General features: G+C 43.2%; 1 protein-coding gene across 1 annotated transcript; it reads left to right on the top strand.

The window, feature by feature from the left end:
• The first annotated feature begins 795 nt into the window (after window positions 1-795).
• On the top strand, window positions 796-20,114 carry mtm1 (myotubularin 1). Its single transcript, XM_079215175.1, has 16 exons — window positions 796-841; window positions 6,026-6,105; window positions 7,086-7,158; window positions 8,390-8,484; window positions 8,623-8,733; window positions 8,976-9,077; window positions 10,827-10,910; window positions 11,035-11,181; window positions 14,413-14,598; window positions 15,602-15,784; window positions 15,865-16,020; window positions 16,184-16,231; window positions 16,396-16,488; window positions 18,468-18,581; window positions 18,668-18,844; window positions 19,098-20,114. Exons 2-16 carry the CDS (start codon window positions 6,052-6,054, stop codon window positions 19,278-19,280), a joined length of 1,806 nt encoding a protein of 601 aa, XP_079071301.1. The 5' UTR covers window positions 796-841; window positions 6,026-6,051; the 3' UTR covers window positions 19,281-20,114.
• Window positions 20,115-21,915: the final 1,801 nt, after the last annotated feature.

The raw sequence follows: 21,915 nt of genomic DNA, 5'->3' as shown, positions 1-21,915 counted from the left end.
GGACCTCTGAGAGTTTAAAGTATTGTAATAGTTTGTTCCTTTTTTTTTGTCCTTTATTTTAGTCCGTTTTGTTACTGCAGTCGGTGCATTTCCGGTTGCGCTCTTATTTTGAAGGTACAAAAAACGGAAGTTGTTAGTAAGAAACGGGCAGAAATGAAAAGTTGCCATAACAACGGAAAACAGTGATAAAAAGGTTACGGATGTATTAGTTTAGCACCTGGCTGATATGGGCACAAGGTTTGCACCTGTTCAAGTTCATTTTTTGAGAAAATATTGTTTTAGATGGTTACGTTTACTGCTATTTCCGTTTTCTTCATAGTTCTTACGGTGAGTTCAATAAACCTTTACGAACCATCACTTAAAGACTCCAGACTATAATTCTGCCGGGGATGCTACAGTGACTCAAAGAACTGTGCGGCACCTGTTAAAAATCCTAGATCCTCAAGGAGTAGCTAAGGCAACGGAACCGTCTAAGAAGACGCCTGTACACATACATGCCATACAGTGGTCAGTAAGGCACCTTTCGTAATCAGGTCAGGATCTCGTAATTACGAGAAAAGATCTCGTAATTACGAGATCAGGGGTCTATTTTTTTTTTTTCATCCAGTGAATGCAATGCGCTTCCTTACGCAACAGACAAAACCGTCACTTTAAAAATAAAAAAGAAGGAATATGGCAACCCAATCTGAAAACTACTTTTCCCTGCATTCCCCGCGAGCTCCAGCTTGACAACCAGCCAATCCGCGCCATGACAGCCGGGCACGTGACGTAGGGCAAGTTCCTGCTGTGGCTTGAGGGAAACAGATCCGACATTCAGGCCCGGGAGAATCGCACTTTGAGGGTAAGTTAAGACATTTGGCCGCAACAAGGCCACCCGAGTCCCTATTGAGTGTCCTTCGGAGGGGTTTGCCGGAGGTTTCTGCGCACTGCGGGTCCGAAAACCGCCCAAATTTCGGATGGAACAAGCTGTCGTAGCGTCTAGGCCTCCGCTATTTCCTGGTGCAACTCCACAGCTGTGTCTATTGGAATGGCTAAGTTGGAAAAGTTCAGTTCAGGGGGGTTTTGGTAGAGCTTTGTTCTTCTCCACTCCGCTTGTTAACTGTTCTGTAGCTCGAATAGAGCCTCGAGCGCGACCCGGTTCTGACGCTGAGCGCGTACAAGAGAGTGGAAACCCCTGAAAAGCCCACCTTCGGCTGTGTGTCCCTGCCTTGGAGCTGGCCGGGTATCCACACCGCGAACCGCCCCGCTGCTGTCAGGGCTCGCGAGCCCGTGGACACCGCGAGCTAACCCGTGTAACCCCTGAATTACGCGGTACCACGCGCCTTTGAAGCCCTTTTAACTAAAACAAGCATATCGAACTTCAACCCCTCCGCTCGTCGTATCGCGATATTTTCAATTTAGAAATCTTCACCGAGAAAAACAAGTTTTTACAGGTGAATCTGTGTTGTCGAAGTGAACGTGTGTGTATCATTAATCGCCCAGCTACTGGTGGACAGGTCACCAGGTCAGAAGCCGCTGCAGGGCAGAAAGTGGGTTAAACAAATCCAGTGTGGGGGCTCGACCCAGTGTAATTGAGGGACGAGGGTCCGAGCTAGGCTTGAACGCTTAGTTAGTGTGAGCATGCGCAGATTCGGCTGCTGGCTTGGCTTCTGGATGGGGAGCCAGATCAATGCATTGGTAGGGGCAATGCTATTTGCAGTTTGTTGTGTGCGTGTATGTGTATATACACACACACATATGTATATCAGGGCCATATATATATATATATATATATATATATATATATATATATATATATATATATATATATATATATATATATGAGAGACAGCTCAACTGTATATGTGTTAATGTTGACGTCTGATTTATTTTTTGTCTTTTGAAAAAAAATGAATGTTTTGTTTAAAATGTAGTCGACTACACATTTTAGTGTTCTTTTATTATTTGACGTGTAGTTACCGTAATTACAGTTGTTGATCTTGCCCTTTTGTGTGCTCAGTACACGAGGCGCTGTTTACTTTAGCAGTATTATTACTCGCTTGTTTGCGGAGTAGTTGTTACTTTTTAAGTCCTGGGGGAGGAACAGACATTTGGGCAGGTTTGATGCAGCAAAGGCCAGTTACAACCCGGTTCCTTTCAGTCCCGGTCAGGGACACCACAGGGTTCTTCATGGTGATGGAGAAGTTGTGGTTGTGGAACGGAGGGAAGAAGGACGGCTCAGTCTCGTCTTGGGTTGCAAAGGTTACGGAAATTCTCCAAGGGAAGTTGAGCTCACGTAATTTGGATATTTTGCCCAATTTTCAAATATATATAAAAATATATATTTTTTACTATTTAACTTCTTTGAAGTGAAAATACATTTCATTTAGTTCTCCTTGCATATTCTCAGAATAGGTTGAGCTTCAGGTGGTGGTCAGGCCTCCACAAAGAGATGTTAGCCACACACGCAAAGATCCATGCTACCACCTGGGTTTCAGACCAGGGAAAGACCTAATTAGTTGGGTGTTAGCTCGGAGCCACTCACTTTCAACGGTCATTACAGCAGCTCAAAGATGAGATGGCAAACGGCTACATTTAGTTTCTGTGTGGAAAGTTATGAGTTTCGGGGCCAATACCAAAACAAAAATCTCTTTGAGGAATATAAAAAAAAGTCTGTTTAACAAAACCTGTCTTGTTTTTAACATGGGCTACTGTACAATAACTTTGCCTTACTAACATGTAGCCAAAATGTGCCAAAATATGATCTATATCAGAAATGATTAAATCAAAGAATTACAACAAAAAGTAATAACTTGACCAGAGACTAAAAGTTAATTAATGAATTCATGGGTTCTCCTTTTAAGAAAAAAATTATAATAATCACAATTTATGGTTTCATGATTGCCCCCCAGTTTTGACGTAACACTACAGAATATGAGAATATATATATATATATATATATATATAATATCCTCAACAGTTTTCAATACTCAGTGCTACAGACGGGTCCAGTGTTGATGTCCGATACCCCGCCCAACCCTAAGATACAGGAAACGGTGATTCTCGTTTTCCCCGAAATCTCAGTTTAACGTATAATTAGTTCACTCTTTAAAACTGCACCCTGCTGCCCCACAAGCTTTCCCAGAATGAGGAAGCATCCATTGCTTGTAGTTTCACACACTGTGAGCTTTGATGCACAGCTCAAGACCAGATCATCTCTCTCTCCCTCTCATCATGTCTCAATATCCAGAGTGATCGTGAACATCTTATTCTGTTTACAAGCACAAACCTCTGAGGGTGGTTCCTCCACGCTGAGCCACAAACCAAAAGCATCCCTTTTGTCTAATTATCTGAATCGATCACGCCCGATTAGTTGGTCTGGTTTTCTCTCTTTTATGTTTGTCTTTGGTGGCAATGGCAGAATTAAAATCTCCTAATCACATGTCATGATTTCAAAATAATGTTTCAGTTTCACTTCTCTCCCACTTTCTCTCTCTGATAACTCCCTCTGACTCACCAATTCCATCTTCCTCCTCTCCTAAAGTTCATACAGGTTAATTGTGTAGCACTTTAAGCCAATGTTTGCATTTTAATTAAATGAATGTACTTGTTTTTAACCTATATTTTAAAAGTTTGTAAAATTATTTTTTAACAATTTTTTTCAAACTATATGAAAAAATGATTTAACCTTTTCAAAATACAACATTCTGTCAATATTCTGTCGACTGAAATATTTGATGTATTCTTAATTCAGATGGTGTTTCTGAGTTGCGCATAACAAACCACCAGTTGTGCTCTGGAGGTTTAAAAAAAACAAAAAACATGCCAAGCAGGGAGGGTCGAATGAAAATGTGCTGTTGAGTTGCATTATGGGAAGTGTTTTTCCATAGTAGGGAGGTAGACGTGCAGAATCGTGCCGTGAACAGCTACGGACAGTGGAGCCGTGTTGTGAGGGGTTTTCCACTGCAGCGAGGTAAAGTAGTGCACCTTGATGAACCACAGCAAGAGTCTGTCGCCTGCAACATGACTCGGATCCCTGTGTCTGTTACAGTTGGTACAACTCCTCCCTGCAATTTGTTTTAAAAAAAAAGAAAGAAGTTTCACCTACCAAATAAGGCAGAATATGTCCATATGTGGTTGGTCGGACCGTTTTTTATTGAAGAATAGCACCGCTTATAGGGAGGAGACCCTTCACGTCCAAGCAGGAACACAGCAGCCCTGTGAGACAGTAGTGGAAACGCATGTTGTCACGGCTCAGCTTGGACTGACAATGGAAAAACCCAATGAAAGTCTGAATAAATAGCATCTGCTGCTTTTAGCCTTTTCTTTTTTCTTTCCGACAAGCAATATGGAAAACTCTGATTGCTAACAAAGTCATATTGTCTTGTTTTTTGGAACCAAAAGTGTCACAAGAGGGTGGCGCTAAGTGCAACTGAACATTTTTTTTAAGCCACCAAAATGTTAGTTAACTTTCATGATCTGAGAACACATTGAAAGGGTTGAGGAGGTTTTAAAAAAAAACACACTGTCGACTCCCAGACTAGACAACGCAGTGGTAGTGACCTGTCAATCACAAGGTATGCTTTAGGGCGGGGCTTAAATCTACAGAACTGGAGGTTGAGCTCACCATATATCCCGGTTAGATGTGAGCCAGCTTCATTGTACAAGAAAGCCAGAGTTAAGTCTGAAGTTTGCCCGCTAACTAAGTTTTTCCTTCTAGACTTCTGGTCTAGAGGTGTTTCCATGACTACAGCTGAGTGACAGCTGGGATCCAGCGCCACATGCATATGAGCTGTTACTGCCCCCCAGTACAATGAACACCTGTTCCTCCCCTTACCTTTATGCGTGCGCTTAGATACAGTAACGCGATATAAGAGGAGGGCTAGTTGGTTCATTATTGATGATACGTATGGTGGTAATGGCATCAGTGGGCTCATCGGTGCTCATCGTGGTGATACTGAAAATATCTACCATGTTGATGTAATGATGAGCTCCATGGTTCCTCGCTCTGAGCACAGTGGATGTGCTGGGGATTCTGCTCGGCCCCCAAGGGTCCGTGGCACTCCACGAAATGATTTGCTATAAATACTTTCACATTTAGCTGTATCATTTAAAAGGTGCAGATCAGCTTTGGACCAATATAAGCTGTGATTTAACTGTGACACGGCAATACGTTCATAACTAACTTCTAAATTGAAGCGCTTACTGCAAGTCAACTTTAGACGGTTCAGCTTCCATATCTGGATTAATAAGTTGTATGCCCGTCTTTCTGCTGTTCACTTTCAGAAAGTTTTTAAGGTCAATTACGTGACATTAAAGTCAAGTTTAGTCCAAATGAGACACGACTGAGACAGACTTCAAGGATCTTTCCTTGTTATGGAAATGACTACAGAAGGTGCAATAATCCAATCAAAGTAAACACAGCGGTGGCCCATTAAAAAAACAAATGTGCTCCTATGTGGGCTTATCAACAAATGAACACATAGATGGACTGTAGCCTCTGCCAACATATATAATAAAACACCTGGCCAACTTGAGACGGTCTGTCTATCCCCGCTGTGTTTCAGAACCTGGGACAGCGCTCATAACAGAGCTGTGAGAATAACTCCTCATGTTTTAATATTGATGCATAATGTGCCATTACGATTCCTTATTTCATGAGGATCTTGGGGTAATGCATTTATTCAAAAAACAAAGCAATTAATTTGATTTCTGATTTGAACACTGATAACCATGGTGACTGTCCAAGCTTCAGGGTCAGCCTTAGTAACCTCTAATAGCATGAATTATTCATATATGAGTGCAATGCTTTTTCTCTTTCCATTACACCCTTGTTATTTAACTCCCAGAAAGGCATCATCCTATGTAATATTCATACCATGTACGTGTTCGGGGCCCCGGGGCAGTTGTGAAGATGTTCTGGTGTCTTTTGTGTGCATTCTGCTGATGGATCTTTACTGACAGCCTAGTGTTAAAGTGACAGAACAAGCCCGGCTTAAGAATTAAAGTGTGTGTGTGTGTGTGTGTGTGTGTGTGTCGTTCTCAGCCTGTGGAAGCCCCCCTCCCTGAGCGATGGCCTCACCAGTCTTCGTCTACAACTCCAACCCCATCCAACACATCTCAAGTGTAAGTGGATCGGTGATATACATTTTTGGCCATACTGCCCAGCCCTACCGTGAACCCGTATTGGCTAGTTTAGGTTGGGAGATTTCAATCTTATATGTGGGCTGTTTACGGGGACACTCGTACCTTTCACAGGCTGAGAAGCCAGTGAGGGATCAAATGGTCATGTGACTGGGGAGCTGTCGCTAATGCACTGCGATGTTTCTGTGGGACTGATGTTGAGTCGTCACATAGCGATTTCTTTCTGTCAAAAAGTGCTGGCAGGGTTCCAGAAAAGTTCCAAACAGAAGCGCTCGTAGCATTTTAAAAAATCCATCCAAGCACTCGGCCAAGGTTTTAATATTAAGGTGTTTACGTCAACATTATGAATGGTGCTTTGTACTATCGGGTGCAGCCCTACGAGCCACACGACACCAGCAGGCCTGATGAAGAGCAGTCAGTTATAGGGTTTCCACAACCAGCCAGTCAAGTCTTTTAATTAAGTATTTTAATAGGTATTCATAACGTACAATAAAAACAATCAATGATTAAAAACACAATAAAGCTTTAAACATATTTCCTTTTGTGGTGCTTGTTATTTAAACATTTGATTAAAACAAAAGACTAATGCTCGATGAATGGAACCGTACAGGCGAAGAATAAACTAACCCAAATACCAACAGAATGGAAAATAATTAAATTATTTCAAATTCCAAAAAGGGATGAGGAGCAGCAGTGTGAATTTAGTTGCTAAGCGCCTTAATTCCTCAGTGTCACAGCTCGGTGGTCCAACATCTTAAAAAGGAGAAGTGTCATGTTTCTGGTGTCTCGTCTCACTGAGTCTGAGCCGAGACAGTTGAAGCAAACTACTTCTACTGAAAATACAGAAAAAAGCACTCGATCACGTGTGAAATTGACGCTGCTTCGTCCCTTCAAATAAAACGTGTTACTGCCATTTACTCTGTTGTTTAGTTTCTCTGCCTTCTGTGTGTTTTTGTTTGTAGACGTCCACAGAGTCTCTGAAGATGGAGTTGTTAGCCGATGTGACTCTGCTGCCGGGCGAGGAGAGAATCATAGGTGAGTCCCTCTCTCTGTTGGGCGAGCTGCCGGCATCGCTCGGCCTCCAGGCTCAGTTCTTGTATGACTGTTGGTGTTAAAGGAGCCAAACTATCCATACTGTATTTCCTCTTACCAGTACGTATAAGTGATGGAAGCCTCCCAGAATCTGTGCTCCCAGCAGAAATAATTCCAGCACCTAAAAGCATAAATTGGCATTTTTTTACATTTCTGTTCTTGCACAGATTAAACAAACAAGTGACATTTTTATTTTGAATAAGCATCATAAGGAATGTAAACAACACTAACAAAAACAATTATCTAGGCAGACAATATGGCCGACATCGTCACATTTAAAAATTCAACATGAGGAAAAACATTGTCCATCAACTTTGTCTGTGTTTGAGCAACAAGCGTCACGATGTAAATGGAGTCCTCCTCCTCTTGTCCCCTTGGAGTCGTGCTCTCTATCCTGCTGTCCGCCCCTCAAGTGCAGCTCGATCCAGTATGAAAGACGGATCCGGGTCAATGTGAAGACGTGGGCTCAACAGTCACCGATCTCCCACTGCTTTCATCCATCTTATCTTTCTGCTCCCGGACACCAGACAGCCAGCAGCATGCTGGGTAGTGGAGTAGCCTCAGGTGCGAGCTGGGTTAGTTTCGCTGCCGCCTGGGCACTCCTCCCTGTAGCAGTTTGGTGGCATTTGGTCCAACAGGTCTGGCTGGTTGGTCGGCCGAGCGCGGTGATCGTCCGCTGCACATAACCAATCCCGGATTAATGGCTACTGTCAGCCATCATTAAACACTGATGCATTAGTGACATTAGACTGCAATGTTGTTATTTTTTTATTGTAAAATGAGTTTCCACTTAAAGCTGCAGTCGTTTCTTTTCGAACCTTTCTGTGGACTTTGCGGTCCAAGAGGCAGAATAGTGCTGCACTGAGACCAGTTTGAGCCTAAGCTGTTATGTTTTCCTCACTGTTCTCTGAACAGTGGTTCCATCTGCAGTCAGCTGACGTGTGATTTGGATGACGCAGAGTCTTTATAGTTTCATAAGTAGATGGTATTTATAGCCAGCATGCATTTCTTCTCTGTTTCTGCTTCATCTTATCTGTGCGTACATCTGATGTCGTCCCTTACACATAACACCGTCTGAACCAGAGTAAAGAGCCGGTGTGACGTCCGACAGGAGGGGGGAGGAAATGTGGGGGAGCAAAAAACACAAACGCCGTCTGCATTCATCTGTTTTCAGATAAAGACATCATCTACATCTGCCCATTCAACGGAGCTGTGAAAGGCAAAGTGTTGATCACCAAATACAGACTCCACTTCAAGAGCTCGGATGCTGTAAGTCGTGTGTGTGTGTGTGTGTGTGTGTGTGTGTGTGTGTGTGTGTGTGTGTGTGTGTGTGTGTGTGTGTGTGTGTGTGTGTGTGTGTGTGTGTGTGTGTGTGTGTGTGTGCTGACTCTGCTGACTCTGCCGTAGGATGTGGTGATGGCGCTGGACGTTCCTTTGGGTGCCATCAGTCGGGTGGAGAAGATGGGCGGGGCGTCAAGCAGAGGAGAAAACTCCTACGGCCTGGACATCACCTGCAAGGTGTGTGGGGGCAGGGGGCATCATGCTGCTAGAGGGCCAAAGCATCAAAATCAATGTTGTTGCTAATAATCAACATATATGTGACTGATGGAATATTACCCTAGCATTTAGTATACAGGAAACAAATATTATATATAATTTTATTATGAAAACAACAGACTCTCATTTAAATAGTTCAAATTCGGAAGGAGATGCTTCTGAAGTTTGGACTCATATCTTACATGCTGTTTGTTACTCATCAGGACATGAGGAACTTGAGGTTTGCTTTAAAGCAGGAAGGTCACAGCAGAAGAGATATCTTCGAGCTCCTCTTCAAACACGCCTTCCCCCTCTCACACGGTCTGGTAAGGGCATCTTCTCACTTCTACCTCCATCTTCTCACTACTACCTTCACCTCCATCTTCTCACTTCTACCTCCATCTTCTCACTTCTACCTCCAGCTTCTCACTTCTACCTTCACCTCCATTTTCTACCTCCATCTTCTACCTCCACCTCCATCTTCAACATATGTCACTGCGAGGGATGAATAGGCACTATTTTAAATGCGTCTGTGATGTCCGCTTTGGACAACCACGCACCCTGACACGCTAGTTTTATTAACCTGATAGCATTGTCAACCGAGGCGTAATACTCTTTCCTAACCTCTTTCTTGATCAGCTGACAAACCGTACCTGGGTCGTTTACCGCTGATTGAAGATTTGCTGCTACATATGTAACAGTTGGCATTGTAAGAACGCCCACCCGAAAACCCTGCGACAAACCTGTTAGCAAATGGTCCACAAACAGAGTCCGGATGAGAACCCAGTTTCTTTGCCAGTGCCAGTACATTTATTGGAGTCGAGGGATGTTGTTTCAAAACAAAATACTCCCCCGCGGTGGGATCTTGCGCGCCGAGGGCAAACTTACCGATGATGCGCATCTCTGCAGACGTGGAGGAAACGACAGTTGGAATATGTACACACTCCTTCGTTGAAATGAATACAAATTTGCACGTTATTCTGACTCTGCACCTCGCGTCCCCTGCGATCCTGCACACTCTGGAACTGAGGTGCGTCATCATTTGGCCGAAGTTCGGTGGCTGGAATACCACGGCGGGGCACAATGGGCTTTGATGAAGTTCCCGCACCCATGACTAGGGATGGGTATCGTTTGGGTTTTTTTCCGATACCGGTGCTAAACCGATACTTTTAAAACGATACCGGTGCCTAAACGGTGCCTGAACGGTGCCTGAACCGATACTTTTTTATTGCCAAGGCAATTTTTTTTCTTCAAATTGAACACTATTATTAATTGTTAAAAGTATACTATAGATATAAATAAATAAGTACATACAAAACACGCTTCAAACTACAGCTTCAAACCTTTTAACTTCAAACTATAAAAATATATATTTAAAAAAAGAACAGACACAAGCATCAGGTGGCCTGATGGGACCGTGTGCAACAGAACTCAGACTCTGTTGGATCCTAAAACTGCTGCTTTACTGGTCTACAAGTCATCATTAATATCAACTGGAGAGATTTGTTCCATCAAGCTGAGGACGGACGTTCAAAAGCTCGTGCTCGTGTCTCCAGCGATCTCTGTGTGCGCGCACTGTGTGTGTGTGTGTGTGAGCGCTGGAAGCCCCGCCTCCTCGAGCCCCGCTCTGCATGCAGGCAGACAGAGGGCAGGGCAGCGAGTGTGCTCTGATCCGCGCTATTTTAATAATCGTTTTTAGCGTGCGGGCACCGCGCTACCTTTTTAGTATTTATTTACCGTGCAACTTTACAGAGTAGTGTCAAAAAAAAAGTATTTAAATCGGCTCAGGCACCGGAAGGAAGCACCGAAAACTGCGTTGCTTTTCGGTCCGGTAGGTACCGGACGTGTTGGAACCTGGTTCTCGGTACCCAACCCTACCCATGACAGGACATAGTTTGCATAGTTTGACAACAACGATCTGATTGGCTTAAAGACACCGTGACACATCTGGTTGGTTGCGTACAAGTGGACCCCCCCTTTAAATACCTCCTTTTGTGTCTCCGGGTCACCGAGCTGCTGCTCCTGCTATTATACTACAGTGTAAATGAAAAGTCTCCTTCTCTCCCTCCATCCAGCCGCTGTTTGCATACGTGACTCAGGAGAAGTACGGGAAGGACGGCTGGGACATCTACAAACCCATGGAGGAGTTCAGACGGCAGGTGAGGAGCAATTTATTCTGCAGTACTCTCCTGGCTACTGCTGTACGTGGTGTCAACAGAGCTAGAAGTTACAGGAGCAGCGGTGTTTCAGGGAGTAACCGATGGCGACGGTTGTCTTTTACAGGGATTGCCTAACAACAAGTGGCGTATTGTGTTCAATAAGACCTACGAGCTGTGTGACACCTACCCCACTGTGCTGGCAGTGCCCTTTAAAAGCAAAGACGAGGACCTTAAGAGAGTGGCTGCCTTCAGGTCAAAAGGACGCATACCGGTGAGCACCAAGCTATACAACTGAAGCATGTTATGCACAAGTTACAATGTTTTGGTTTGGGGGTCATTTTACTATCATTTACAAGGTTTTTGGGATAAGAGAAATACACACTTTGGATACACAGACAGTATTGTTATATAGTGTTGGATGGCATAATATATCACAGACATAATAGAATGCTAAAAGTGACAATAGCCGATATACTACTGAGTTAGTGGCAGTTTTCTTTCCTTGGAAACAGTTGTTGTTATTGCAGCACATCACAGCACAATGTTTAAACTAATCATGTGACATTTCCTCAGTTTAAAGGAGCTGTGTTTCATATTCTGAACATTAAAATGGAAGCAAACCACTATTTGCCCTGCATTATTATTATTATTAGTAGTATGTGGATATCGGCTTTGGCTCAGCTGGTCGTCTTCCAATTGTTTACCTGAGGGGTCAACAGTGTTTACCTCTGTTAGCTCTTTCAGTAATTGGTAGGTAGCACTGTGAGCAGCCTGAACGAAAGTGATTTTAGGGTCCTCTGATTACCGATTGCTGGAGGTTGTATTGGTCAATACTGATCACATGGTCTGGTTTAACCCTCTGGGGTCTTGAATCAAGCCGGCATGATTGACAGTGTTTACGTTTTTTTTATATTCATATCTTGCCGAAAAAACGGCGAAAAAATAAGAATCCGCTGCTGTTAGATGCGCCAAACTCTGTCGTTTCCGCCCCCCTCCTCTGTGTGTTCTTACGTGCCTGTAACAGGAGCTGACAGCCGGTGTAGTCTATGTCGAGCTCCCTCTTTCACCATGATTTGTCAATTCAGGTGTCCATCGGCATTTTCTGTGAAGCTACCCAAAGAACACTCGCTGAAATCGCTGAACGCTGTGAAAACACACTGGTTTTTAGTCAGATAGACAACACACTACCCAACTGAGAGAAAAAAAGACACTGTTTTCTTGCAGTGTGATAAAACACAACACTTGCTGCACAGAGACGGCAGCTCTGCTCCGCTCAGCTGTTCTGTTTTACTCCCACGACCATGCGCTGGTCAAGAGTACATATAGTACATACATACATACAAAGTACATATTTTGACTCAAATATAGAGTACATGTTTTGTTTGAAAACAAAAACTGTCTCAGTCCCTCTCCCATTTTGATGAAAGTAGTGACAGACAACACTTCTACTCAACATTTTTTTTGTCAAAATACAAAATTTGGTATTAGACATGTATTTAGATTCATCTACCATTTTATTCATATTGTAACGCGACCGGGCCTGACCTGGTCAGAACTTGGGGGGAGAGCCTACTCCTTACGCCAGCCGTGTAAGGAGAACCCTGAGGTTTCCCTCTTAGTTTGCTTTCGATTACAATTCATAGAGACAATGACGGATGTTAAAAACCCCATTCGTTCAGTTTTTCCCCGTGGCCTACCTATTTCATTGAGCCACAGTGATCCATCGAACTGTTTCCTCTAACAGGAAAGGAAGATGAATCATTTTACACACAGTGCAACCCAAACGATTAGTTACTTTTGTCTGGATCTGGAAACGAGGCAGGATCGTGCTGGATTATGTTCCCTGGTCAATGGCCTCGGCCCGGTGTTACCTTCTTCGTCTCGAAAAACCACCTGCAAGTTATCTTATTCCATTAAACGGGAGTCCCCATTGCGTAGAGTTCTACATTCTTATTTGAGAGTATAAATTGTATTTCAACAAGAGTTATGCACACAGTACCATAACTGAGTCTTTTCTTTTCCTTGGAGGATTTCCCATCAGTCGCTAAGAGTCAGTTCACCAGTATCATATGTTTAAAAAGTCACATTGTAATTCATCAACCGTTTTTTTTTGTCTTGGAGGATACCCCCTCAGCACTTAGAAACAGTTACCAGTAATTACATTGTGGGAAAGTCTTTTATTTAATTTCTCAAATAAAAGTGGTTCCTTCTCAGGGACAGAGCCCAAGAGGAACTGAAGAGTGCCCAGTTTATCACAGTATATATAAGTGTGTGGGAAGATCCCTATCGAGACATAGTGGGAGTGACTGAGTAGCAGGTGCGTGTGATTACAGCATGCTTTGACCTCGGTCACACGTTCAAAAGTGTTTGTAGTTACTGTTACAGAACAACTTCAAGACGAGTGTCAGACAGATTTATGTATCCTTGAAACATTTAGTGGGACTAACTGGCGCCTTTTGTACGCAGATCTGCTAGGTGGGACCTGCCGATGCTGCCTGGGGGTGATGGGGTCGTGTTTAGCTGAACAGGTGTCAGACAGATTACGTGTACTTGAGATATTGTGATTAATCTGTGTCTGTGGTTCAACTTCCCCTGAATCTGAACAGTGCACGTGGCCACAGCTACAAGAATACAGATTTTAAAAAACCACAAAGATCAGCTGCAGGGCACAGGATCTACTTATGACCATATTTAGACTTGTGTCATGTGATTATATAAATGTCATAATAAACAGGAATGTACTACAGCGTATTAAGCGTGATGGAAGACAATTTCACTCAAAACAATTAGCATAATGCAACGTGATAAAAACTATTTCATTCAAAACATTCTAGTTATAATGCATAAAGATAAAATGAAAAGAACTTAGAAAAGAAAAGAGAAATATAAAGAAATAACTCGTATTTTTTATAACCCAATCCTCAACAATATATTCCACTGCTTTTGTGAACCTAAGACCTTTGGTAAACCAATTTCAAGCACCAAAACGTTTTGTCCACATGAGTAAAGCTATGCTTTCAGAATTTTTAAAAATTAAACTTAAATTTTTCAGCTTTAGGGCCACATTATCACTTTACACTTGTGCCTTATGACAATTGTGTGTCATTATATAGAGAGCTGAGATTGTTCTGCAATTTTGTACATGGATATATATCTCATATGCAAGTGCCTTAAAAGGTGAATTTTAAGAAATTATGTAAAATCGAGAAAAAGGCCGAAGACTCTGTAGGGTTAAGCCCTTTGTTTATCACGTAGCATAATTTATTAATTGAACTACTCTTCACAACATTGACTATTAAGTATTAAAATAAAGAAAGTACCGATCAAGAAACAGCCAGTGTGCTCAGTGATTCGAATGAATTAATTGATGCTCCCGACCTCAAACATACTACGTGGAATGATCGTTCAAGCTGCAAAGTGTAAGTTAGCATATTCATTTAGAATATGTCACTTAACATTCACATTGATCGTGACCTGCGGGATCTGGTCTCTGTACCTCCAGGTTCTGTCGTGGATCCACCGGGAGAACCAGGCGGTGATCGTCCGCTGCAGTCAGCCTCTGGTCGGCATGTCGGGGAAGAGGAACAGGGACGACGAGCGCTATCTGGACGTGATCAGGGAGGCCAATGAAACCGCCAAGCTCACCATCTACGACGCTCGGCCTAGCGTCAACGCTGTGGCCAACAAGGTCAGAGGTTACAGCAGATCACCTTCTGGAATAGTAGTCAGCAGTAATGCTAAGCTTTGTATTTGGTAGTTGTGATATGGTTTAGATATTACACCATGAGGATTTCCCTTTTACCAATGCTCGAACAGAAGAAGATGAACAAGATTTAGCTTCCTTTAGACACCATCTTACATAAACTTGATCAAGTCTATTATTTTCTGTATATTTGCTGCCCAGTAGTAATATCTGAACTTAGGAAGAGAAAGTCCAACTTGAGATCGATGTCTTTGTAGCATCGCTTTACTTATCCATGGTTGCTTATCATCCCATAAAAAGCTGGTTATATGCTTATCCAAGGTAGTGAAAAAGAGTTTAGGCAAGAACACCGGCAGACGTCGAAACCGATATAAGAAATGTGGTAAAACATTCATCTTAATAGAATTTACTCTGTCTGTTAATGAAGGATAGATGGTTTTCCATCCGTCAAAGTCTGTCTTCATCTTGGTGATTAGTGGAGAGAATTTTCTAGTATATAAGATTTCAAATTTACGGGGATATAGATGCCCGTATATTTGAATTCAGAATCACACTTGTGGAATGGCAGTTGCATGTCAGGAGTCCTTATTGCCCAATTGGTTAAAGGCAGGGGTCGGGCAACCCGCGGCTCCAGAGCCCAGTGGAAAATCTTTCAAAGGGAACGCCTCATCTTGGAGTTTAAGGTGATATTGGGTCACTGAAAAAAAGAAAGAAAAATGTTTAAATATTTCTTTAACTAAAATGTGCATCACATTCTGTATATATACAGATATATATATAGACTATTTATACAACTTTATAAGCTGTGATATAAAATAGCTTTTGTGGCTCCAGACACATTTTTTGTGACATTTCAGTGTCATGGTGCTCTATTACCTACAGAAGCCCAGAGAGGCCAATGAGGATAATAAATTCTCAAAATGTTTTCTCCCTTCTGTTTATGATGTAAGAACAAGTAAACAATAAATAAACACGTTGCTACCCCCAGGCCACGGGAGGAGGCTACGAGGGCGACGAGTACCAGAACACGGAGCTTGTCTTCCTGGACATCCAGAACATCCACGTCATGAGGGAGTCCCTGAAGAAACTCAAAGACATTGTCTACCCCAACGTGGAGGAATCTCATTGGCTGTCCAGTCTCGAGTCGACACACTGGCTCGAACACGTCAAGGTGAGAGGGAAAAAATGTATACATTTCATCTGGGATTTTTTTTATGTCTCATTGTCTAAAGTGCGTGTGCGTGTGTGCAGCTGGTGTTGTCGGGAGCCATCCAGGTAGCAGACAAGGTCTCCAGCGGGAACTCAGTGGTGGTGCACTGCAGCGACGGCTGGGACCGGACCGCTCAGCTCACCTCTCTGGCCATGCTGATGCTAGACAGCCACTACCGCACGCTGCGAGGGTTCCAGGTCAGTAGCCGCCATGAACCAGCTCACCAGAAAACCAGTTGTGGGCAGCATAGTGAGCGTTAATAACGCCGGCGTAGTGTTTTTATTTTTTACTGTGCTGACACGTAATTGGATGTCAGCCGTGATGAAATGAATGGACAGAAAGTGCTGGGTGTCGTTTCAGGTGCTGATTGAGAAGGAATGGATCAGCTTTGGGCACAAGTTTGCCTCCGTAAGTAACGCTTTTAAAATGATGTATTTCTTTAGTATGAGTCCACTTTCAGATATTTTTACTGCAACATTCAAACGGCTCAAGTGACTGCTAGAAACAGTTTCCGTTAATCACTTGTGTGTGTGTGTGTGTGTGTGTGTGTGTGTGTGTGTGGGGATATATAGAGGATAGGCCACGGCGACAAGAACCATGCAGATCAGGACCGATCACCCATCTTCGTTCAGTTCATCGACTGCGTGTGGCAGATGACTAAACAGGTATGTTTAACAACTCAGCCTCAGCCAGCCGCACTCATGTGGAGCTGTTAATCTCGAAGGTCTTTTCTGCCATTTGTCAGATTACATTGGATGTTGTTGTTTTTGATCTATTGCTTAAGGCAGCAATTCATGTTTAATAAAATGTACATCCTGTGTCACAAACAAGCCCCCTGAAAAGACTATTTAAATCGTATGAGCATAGCATCCAGTGCAAATAAGAAGGTTGTGGGTGCACCGACTGTCTATAAATATGTAAATCCGAGGTTACAGTGTTTAGTCAATACCCTCTCAGCCAATCACATCGCTCAACCGGAAGTGCATGTTTTGCGCCGCCACACAATCGTCTATTCGCCGCTGTTTGCCCTGTAATAAACCCACACTCGGCTCCACTCTGGAGATGGGCTCGTTACTCCAAGTGTGCAAGACTGAGTAGAAACGCTTTCCCCAACATACCATTTTATTTTTTATTTGTTTACCAGTCCAGAATAGCACAAGTTACCCTGAACCACAACGGTGCAACTGGGCTTTAAACATCGAGTCAGTCCATTTTTCTTTGGGCTGATTTAAAGGGGTTTACATCTGTCCAATAGGCCTTTTTCACAGAGCCATTTTGACATAACTGCAGGGTAAACAAGTGTAATGAATTACAGTATTTTGGGGTGTTTCTTCGTCTATTTTTTGTGGGTATTAATATTCAGCAATATTCAACAACTTCTGGTTCTGTCGAGTGATGCCAATGCGGAAGTGTCTGAACTAGTGATGGTGAGATGAAGCTTCCTGAAGCTTTCAAGCTTTCCATCATATTGGTTCGCTCATGGGCCGAAGCTTCACGCTTCATTTGCTCTACTGCGCCACCAAGTGGACAATACATGTAAAACAGGCAGAGTGATCATAACGACACCATGGCTTTGGTGTGTGAAGCTTTGAATTGAATGAATGATGTTTGTGATGTCAATACATCAATTATTAACTTATTAATATTGTGTATCTTTATGATATAATGGCGGGGTCAAAAGTGAAATTGGAAACAAATTGGGGAGTGCGTTGTGATGTGACTGTGGGTCAGTGGTTAGCATACCCGTCTTCCAGTCCCCATATATTTTAAATCGCACGGCAAACCCACGAACCATTTTCTGAATCAGTCACGTGGTAAGGCCGGCTCACGAGGCTTTGAACGTCACCGCATACGTCATCGACACAAACCTCGATACGCGCTTCACCAAAATCTACTTGGATTACTCGACACGAAAGGACACATCACTAGTCTGAACCACAGTCTGCGATCCACAACTGCAGCCAAAGGCAATGCGTGTCACGAGCACATTGTAGCGCTGCATTCACCGCCTCGGCACAATCGGGTCCGGCCGATTAGTCACAGCAGACACTAAATAGAACTGGGCCATAATAACATGTGTTCACCTCGCTATCACAATGGCAACCCAAACCTTTGAATGGCAGTGTTTATTCCATGTGAACCACGGCCTTCAATACCAGGCGTAGTGGTCAGCCTATTGCAGAACAGGCCTGGTGATCATAACAATCATTATTTAATACTAAACCTTTCATATCAACATGTAATATCGCCCATGTATAATGTCTATAGCATAACATCAGCGTATGCAATGGTTCTCATCAAAGTATGTGTTCCTCCTTTGTGGGCCACTCGCCATCACAAGGACACTTGTATATGCATATGCTATGGGATCAATTGGATCAATATCCATGTTGTGTGGTGTATAAACAGAATTGTGACAATGACGTCACAATGAAGGAAATCTATTTATGGCATGAGTGAAGGTCAACATTTTATTGGTTGGCCTGTTTTCATCGGCATCTGAAATTTGAAAAATAAAAAAATCTGCCCTGCGAAATACGAACGATTTGTTTTATTGAGATTTTATTCTGAAATTTTCAACTTAAAAAACAAATGGTTGGCGTTTGAGGCAGAATTTGTAACTCTGTACCTCTTCTCCTCTCAGTTTCCTACCGCCTTTGAGTTCAATGAGCGCCTCCTGCTGACTATCCTAGACCACCTCTACAGCTGCCGCTTCGGGACCTTCCTCTTCAACTGCGAGAGTGCACGAGACCAGCACGTAAGACGTGGAAACGGTGGCTCTCAAAATGCTCTGACTTTTCCTTTTGCGGCGTCCCACAACCCCTCCCCTTTTCTGTTGAGCAGGAGGTGAGGTCGAAGACGGTGTCCCTGTGGTCTCTAGTCAACAGCAGGATGGAGATGTATTTGAACCCCTTCTACACCCCCGAGTCCGGCAGGGTCCTGTACCCCGTCGCCAGCATGCGCCACCTAGAGCTGTGGGTGACGTACTACATCCGCTGGAACCCGCGCATACGACAACAGGTAGGACGTTGTTTAACTCATAACGGTCCTTTTCTTATGTACATGTGATACACAGGCTCATCCGAGTGGTGGCAAGTAATCGATTGAGGATGAGCGCTCCAAAAACCCACATTTGAGACATTTCGATTGACTTCTTTCCTCTTTGTGACAAAAAGCCTCTGTTGGTTTAGTTACTGGATGCACCAGGAGCCATGTATTTGTCAGTAATGTGTGTGTGTGTGTGTGTGTGTGTGTGTGTGTGTGTGTGTTGCAGCAGCAGAGTCCGGTGGAGCAGCGCTACAAGGAGCTGTTGGCCCTCAGAGACGAGTACTTGAAGAAGCTGGAGGCGCTGCAGCTGTCCGACTCCCCGTCCTCCCGTCTGGCGAACCTCCCCACGCCCAACACCTCCACCTCCTCGCCGCCACAGCAATACACACAGCTACAAACGCCCCTCTAAGGGCGGGTCACACACACTCAGATATACCCGTTGACTTGCACTTAATGTCCCTCTTAATTCTGATTTCTGTCAGCGTCTCACACGCGCAGGGAATGACTTAGTGTTGTGCAGTCCTAACTGTTGATAACAAAGAATGCTAATACGATTTTAGATTTGATGGGTAATTCTAACACCATAGTGGTGATGATGGTGATTTATGCAATATGCCACAGTACAGCCTTGTCACGAGACTTTTCTAAACACACACACACACACACACACACACACACACCCTGTACAGGGAAGCCTTAAAGACATTCAGTGGCTTTCTGTCCAAGGGCTCGAACACACAGTGGGCGTCGCCGCACTCTTGAATAGTACGAAAGCTCTGAAAGGCCAGAGAGAGGAAAAAGAAAAAACATTCTGGTTATCTATTTTCTAAATCTGATCAAAATGTTGTTTTCTCTGCTGTGTTTATGACGTTCAAGCAGGTGGGGAAAGATGTTTTGCGGGGATAATTTTTTTAGGATAACGCTTTTTCATCTGTGAAAACTAGAGTTTTGGGACATGATTCGCATAACTTGCGAACACACAGTATATGTACTTTGTGTTGAAGACATTAAAACTCACCTGGAGGAAAACATGAACGCTTTCAGTCCTATTTAGAACACGTGTGCACATCAGCCTCTTGTGGCCGAGATGAGTGTTACAACAACAAACTATCCTTTTCTTCACCTGCCAAAACTTTTGTTTCTCAGCTGTTTTCACAGATGAAAAAAAAGCGACTTAGAAGAGCCACCTGCTTCCACTCTTCATCTTTTTTGTGCTAATTCTAGGCTAGCCACCATGGAACTATCAGACTGACATATGATATTTTCATCCTTAAAGAAATTTTAACTTATGGTCTGCTTTCTAGCTTTTTCACAAGCATTCTGCAGAGTTGGGCAAACTATTTTGACAGACTACATAAAAAAAAAAAAAAGTTTTTCAAATTGAATGTCGTGACAAAACATTTCCTTGGAAACAACACATTTCATAGCTGGGCATCAGAACTCTGCTTTGTGACAGTTCTGCCTTTGACGCTACACAAGGCGGCTGTGTCCTTTTGTGAGCAAAGCTAATCAGGATGTTGTACAACTCTCACTTCTCACACTTGACGAGTGTCGCCCATTCACCTCGAGGAATCGGAGGCTTAGAGAGCGTGCGTGTGTGCGCGTGTGCGTGTGCGTGTGCGTGTGCGTGTGCGTGTGTGTGTGTGTGTGTGTGTGAATTTCGTTGCTTATCAGGAGGATGAAAACTAGGGCCGCCTCGGTTTTTGCGTGTTTTGCAGCCGCTACAAGCTAAGCTCACTTCAGCAGTATTTCCCAGCACTTCCTAAGCTATGGCGCCGAGAGCGAACGCACTTCTAGTTTGGTTGTAATGAATCTGCTGTTGACCTTTTTATTGAATGCAGTTTTGATGTGGTTTTGAATATATATTTCAGGTGCTCAAGATAGTCCAGGGACATGAAGTGGTGCTGGCCTCTGATCCTGGACCCCTTGTTGCGCTTCTATGTCGTCACTGAACAGTCACCTGGATAGAGAAAGCCGCCCTGATCCACGAGGGCCTTACCATGCCGAAGTGTTTGGGAACCAGCACACAGGCTGAGGGACAGTAAGCAGATAGGAACCGGTTAGCTCTCACTTCCCCATAAATAGGCAACTGGACTGTTTCTACTTATTTTCTCCACCCCTCTGCAGAGTCTTGTGTGAAAACTCACATAGCATATGATCTCATGGCGCATGTGCCTTTTGGACAGGTATTGGCTCTGTACACAACCTTTTTTCCCCCAGTTTTGGATATTATGTGGGTCAGTTTTTATTTTTTTCACATCAGAAAGGAGAGTAAAATGAATTATCTCATGGATTTAGGTTGTGCGATGGACTTGTTTTATAACTAGTGGCTTGGTCGTCTGACTCCTCCTGGTTCGGCCTCATTGGACTCTAGATCTCAGCTTTGTGTAGCAAAGACAGCAGCATGGAAATAGGTGCAAAGCATGTTATCATAACTAATAGGAATGATGGAGAAAGCTATAAAAAGTAAGGCAAATTTGTAAAATTAGGGAAATTATCCTTGATTATATATGTAAATGTGTGTTTTCACACATTTACCTGGAAGTTAATATCTGTCAGAAAAATTCAAAGAAAGGTAAATTGTTAGGAATGGAAAAATAAAAATATTCGTGCCAAAATTATAGGGTACAAAGTTTGAATTATGACAACGTCAAAGTTGTGACTTTTGTGAGAAGATTTTTTTTTTAGATAATTTTCTTATAATAATAATTGTCTTTATTTTTGATTCACTGTATAAAAGTATGACCTAGTATCTCCCATTTCTGACTTTAAAATGTAAACATTTTTCGTCTTCCAGTGAAAAGTGACATATCTCATAATTATGACTTAATATCTCTATTTAGATATTCAGACTCTTAATGATAAATTCCCAGATAAGAACTCATGGAAACCAACCTGTCCAAAAAGCACATTCTCTAGTAGTTTGTCTCTTTGGGTTCTGGTGCTGTCGTGGAGCTGGTGTCCACTGAGCAGTGTGCCGGGTCAAACTCACGACCTCACATGGACAACAGTGTGTGTGTTTGTGTGTGCGTGCGTTTGTGTGT

Source organism: Taurulus bubalis, assembly GCF_910589615.1.
Source record: "Taurulus bubalis genome assembly, chromosome: 3".
Classification (NCBI taxonomy): Eukaryota; Metazoa; Chordata; class Actinopteri; order Perciformes; family Cottidae; genus Taurulus; species Taurulus bubalis.
Note: the sequence above shows the minus strand (reverse complement) of the source record. Positions and strands in the feature narration are given on the sequence as shown.

What these genes read in the sequence shown, in the direction of transcription:
- mtm1 (XM_079215175.1), top strand. Translation starts at nt 6,052, where the DNA reads ATGGCCTCACCAGTCTTCGTCTACAACTCCAACCCCATCCAACACATC. An exon ending in GGGCGAGGAGAGAATCATAG is followed by an intron (nt 7,159 to 8,389) that starts GTGAGTCCCTCT and finishes ATCTGTTTTCAG; the next exon opens with ATAAAGACATCATCTACATC. An exon ending in ACTGGCTCGAACACGTCAAG is followed by an intron (nt 15,785 to 15,864) that starts GTGAGAGGGAAA and finishes GCGTGTGTGCAG; the next exon opens with CTGGTGTTGTCGGGAGCCAT.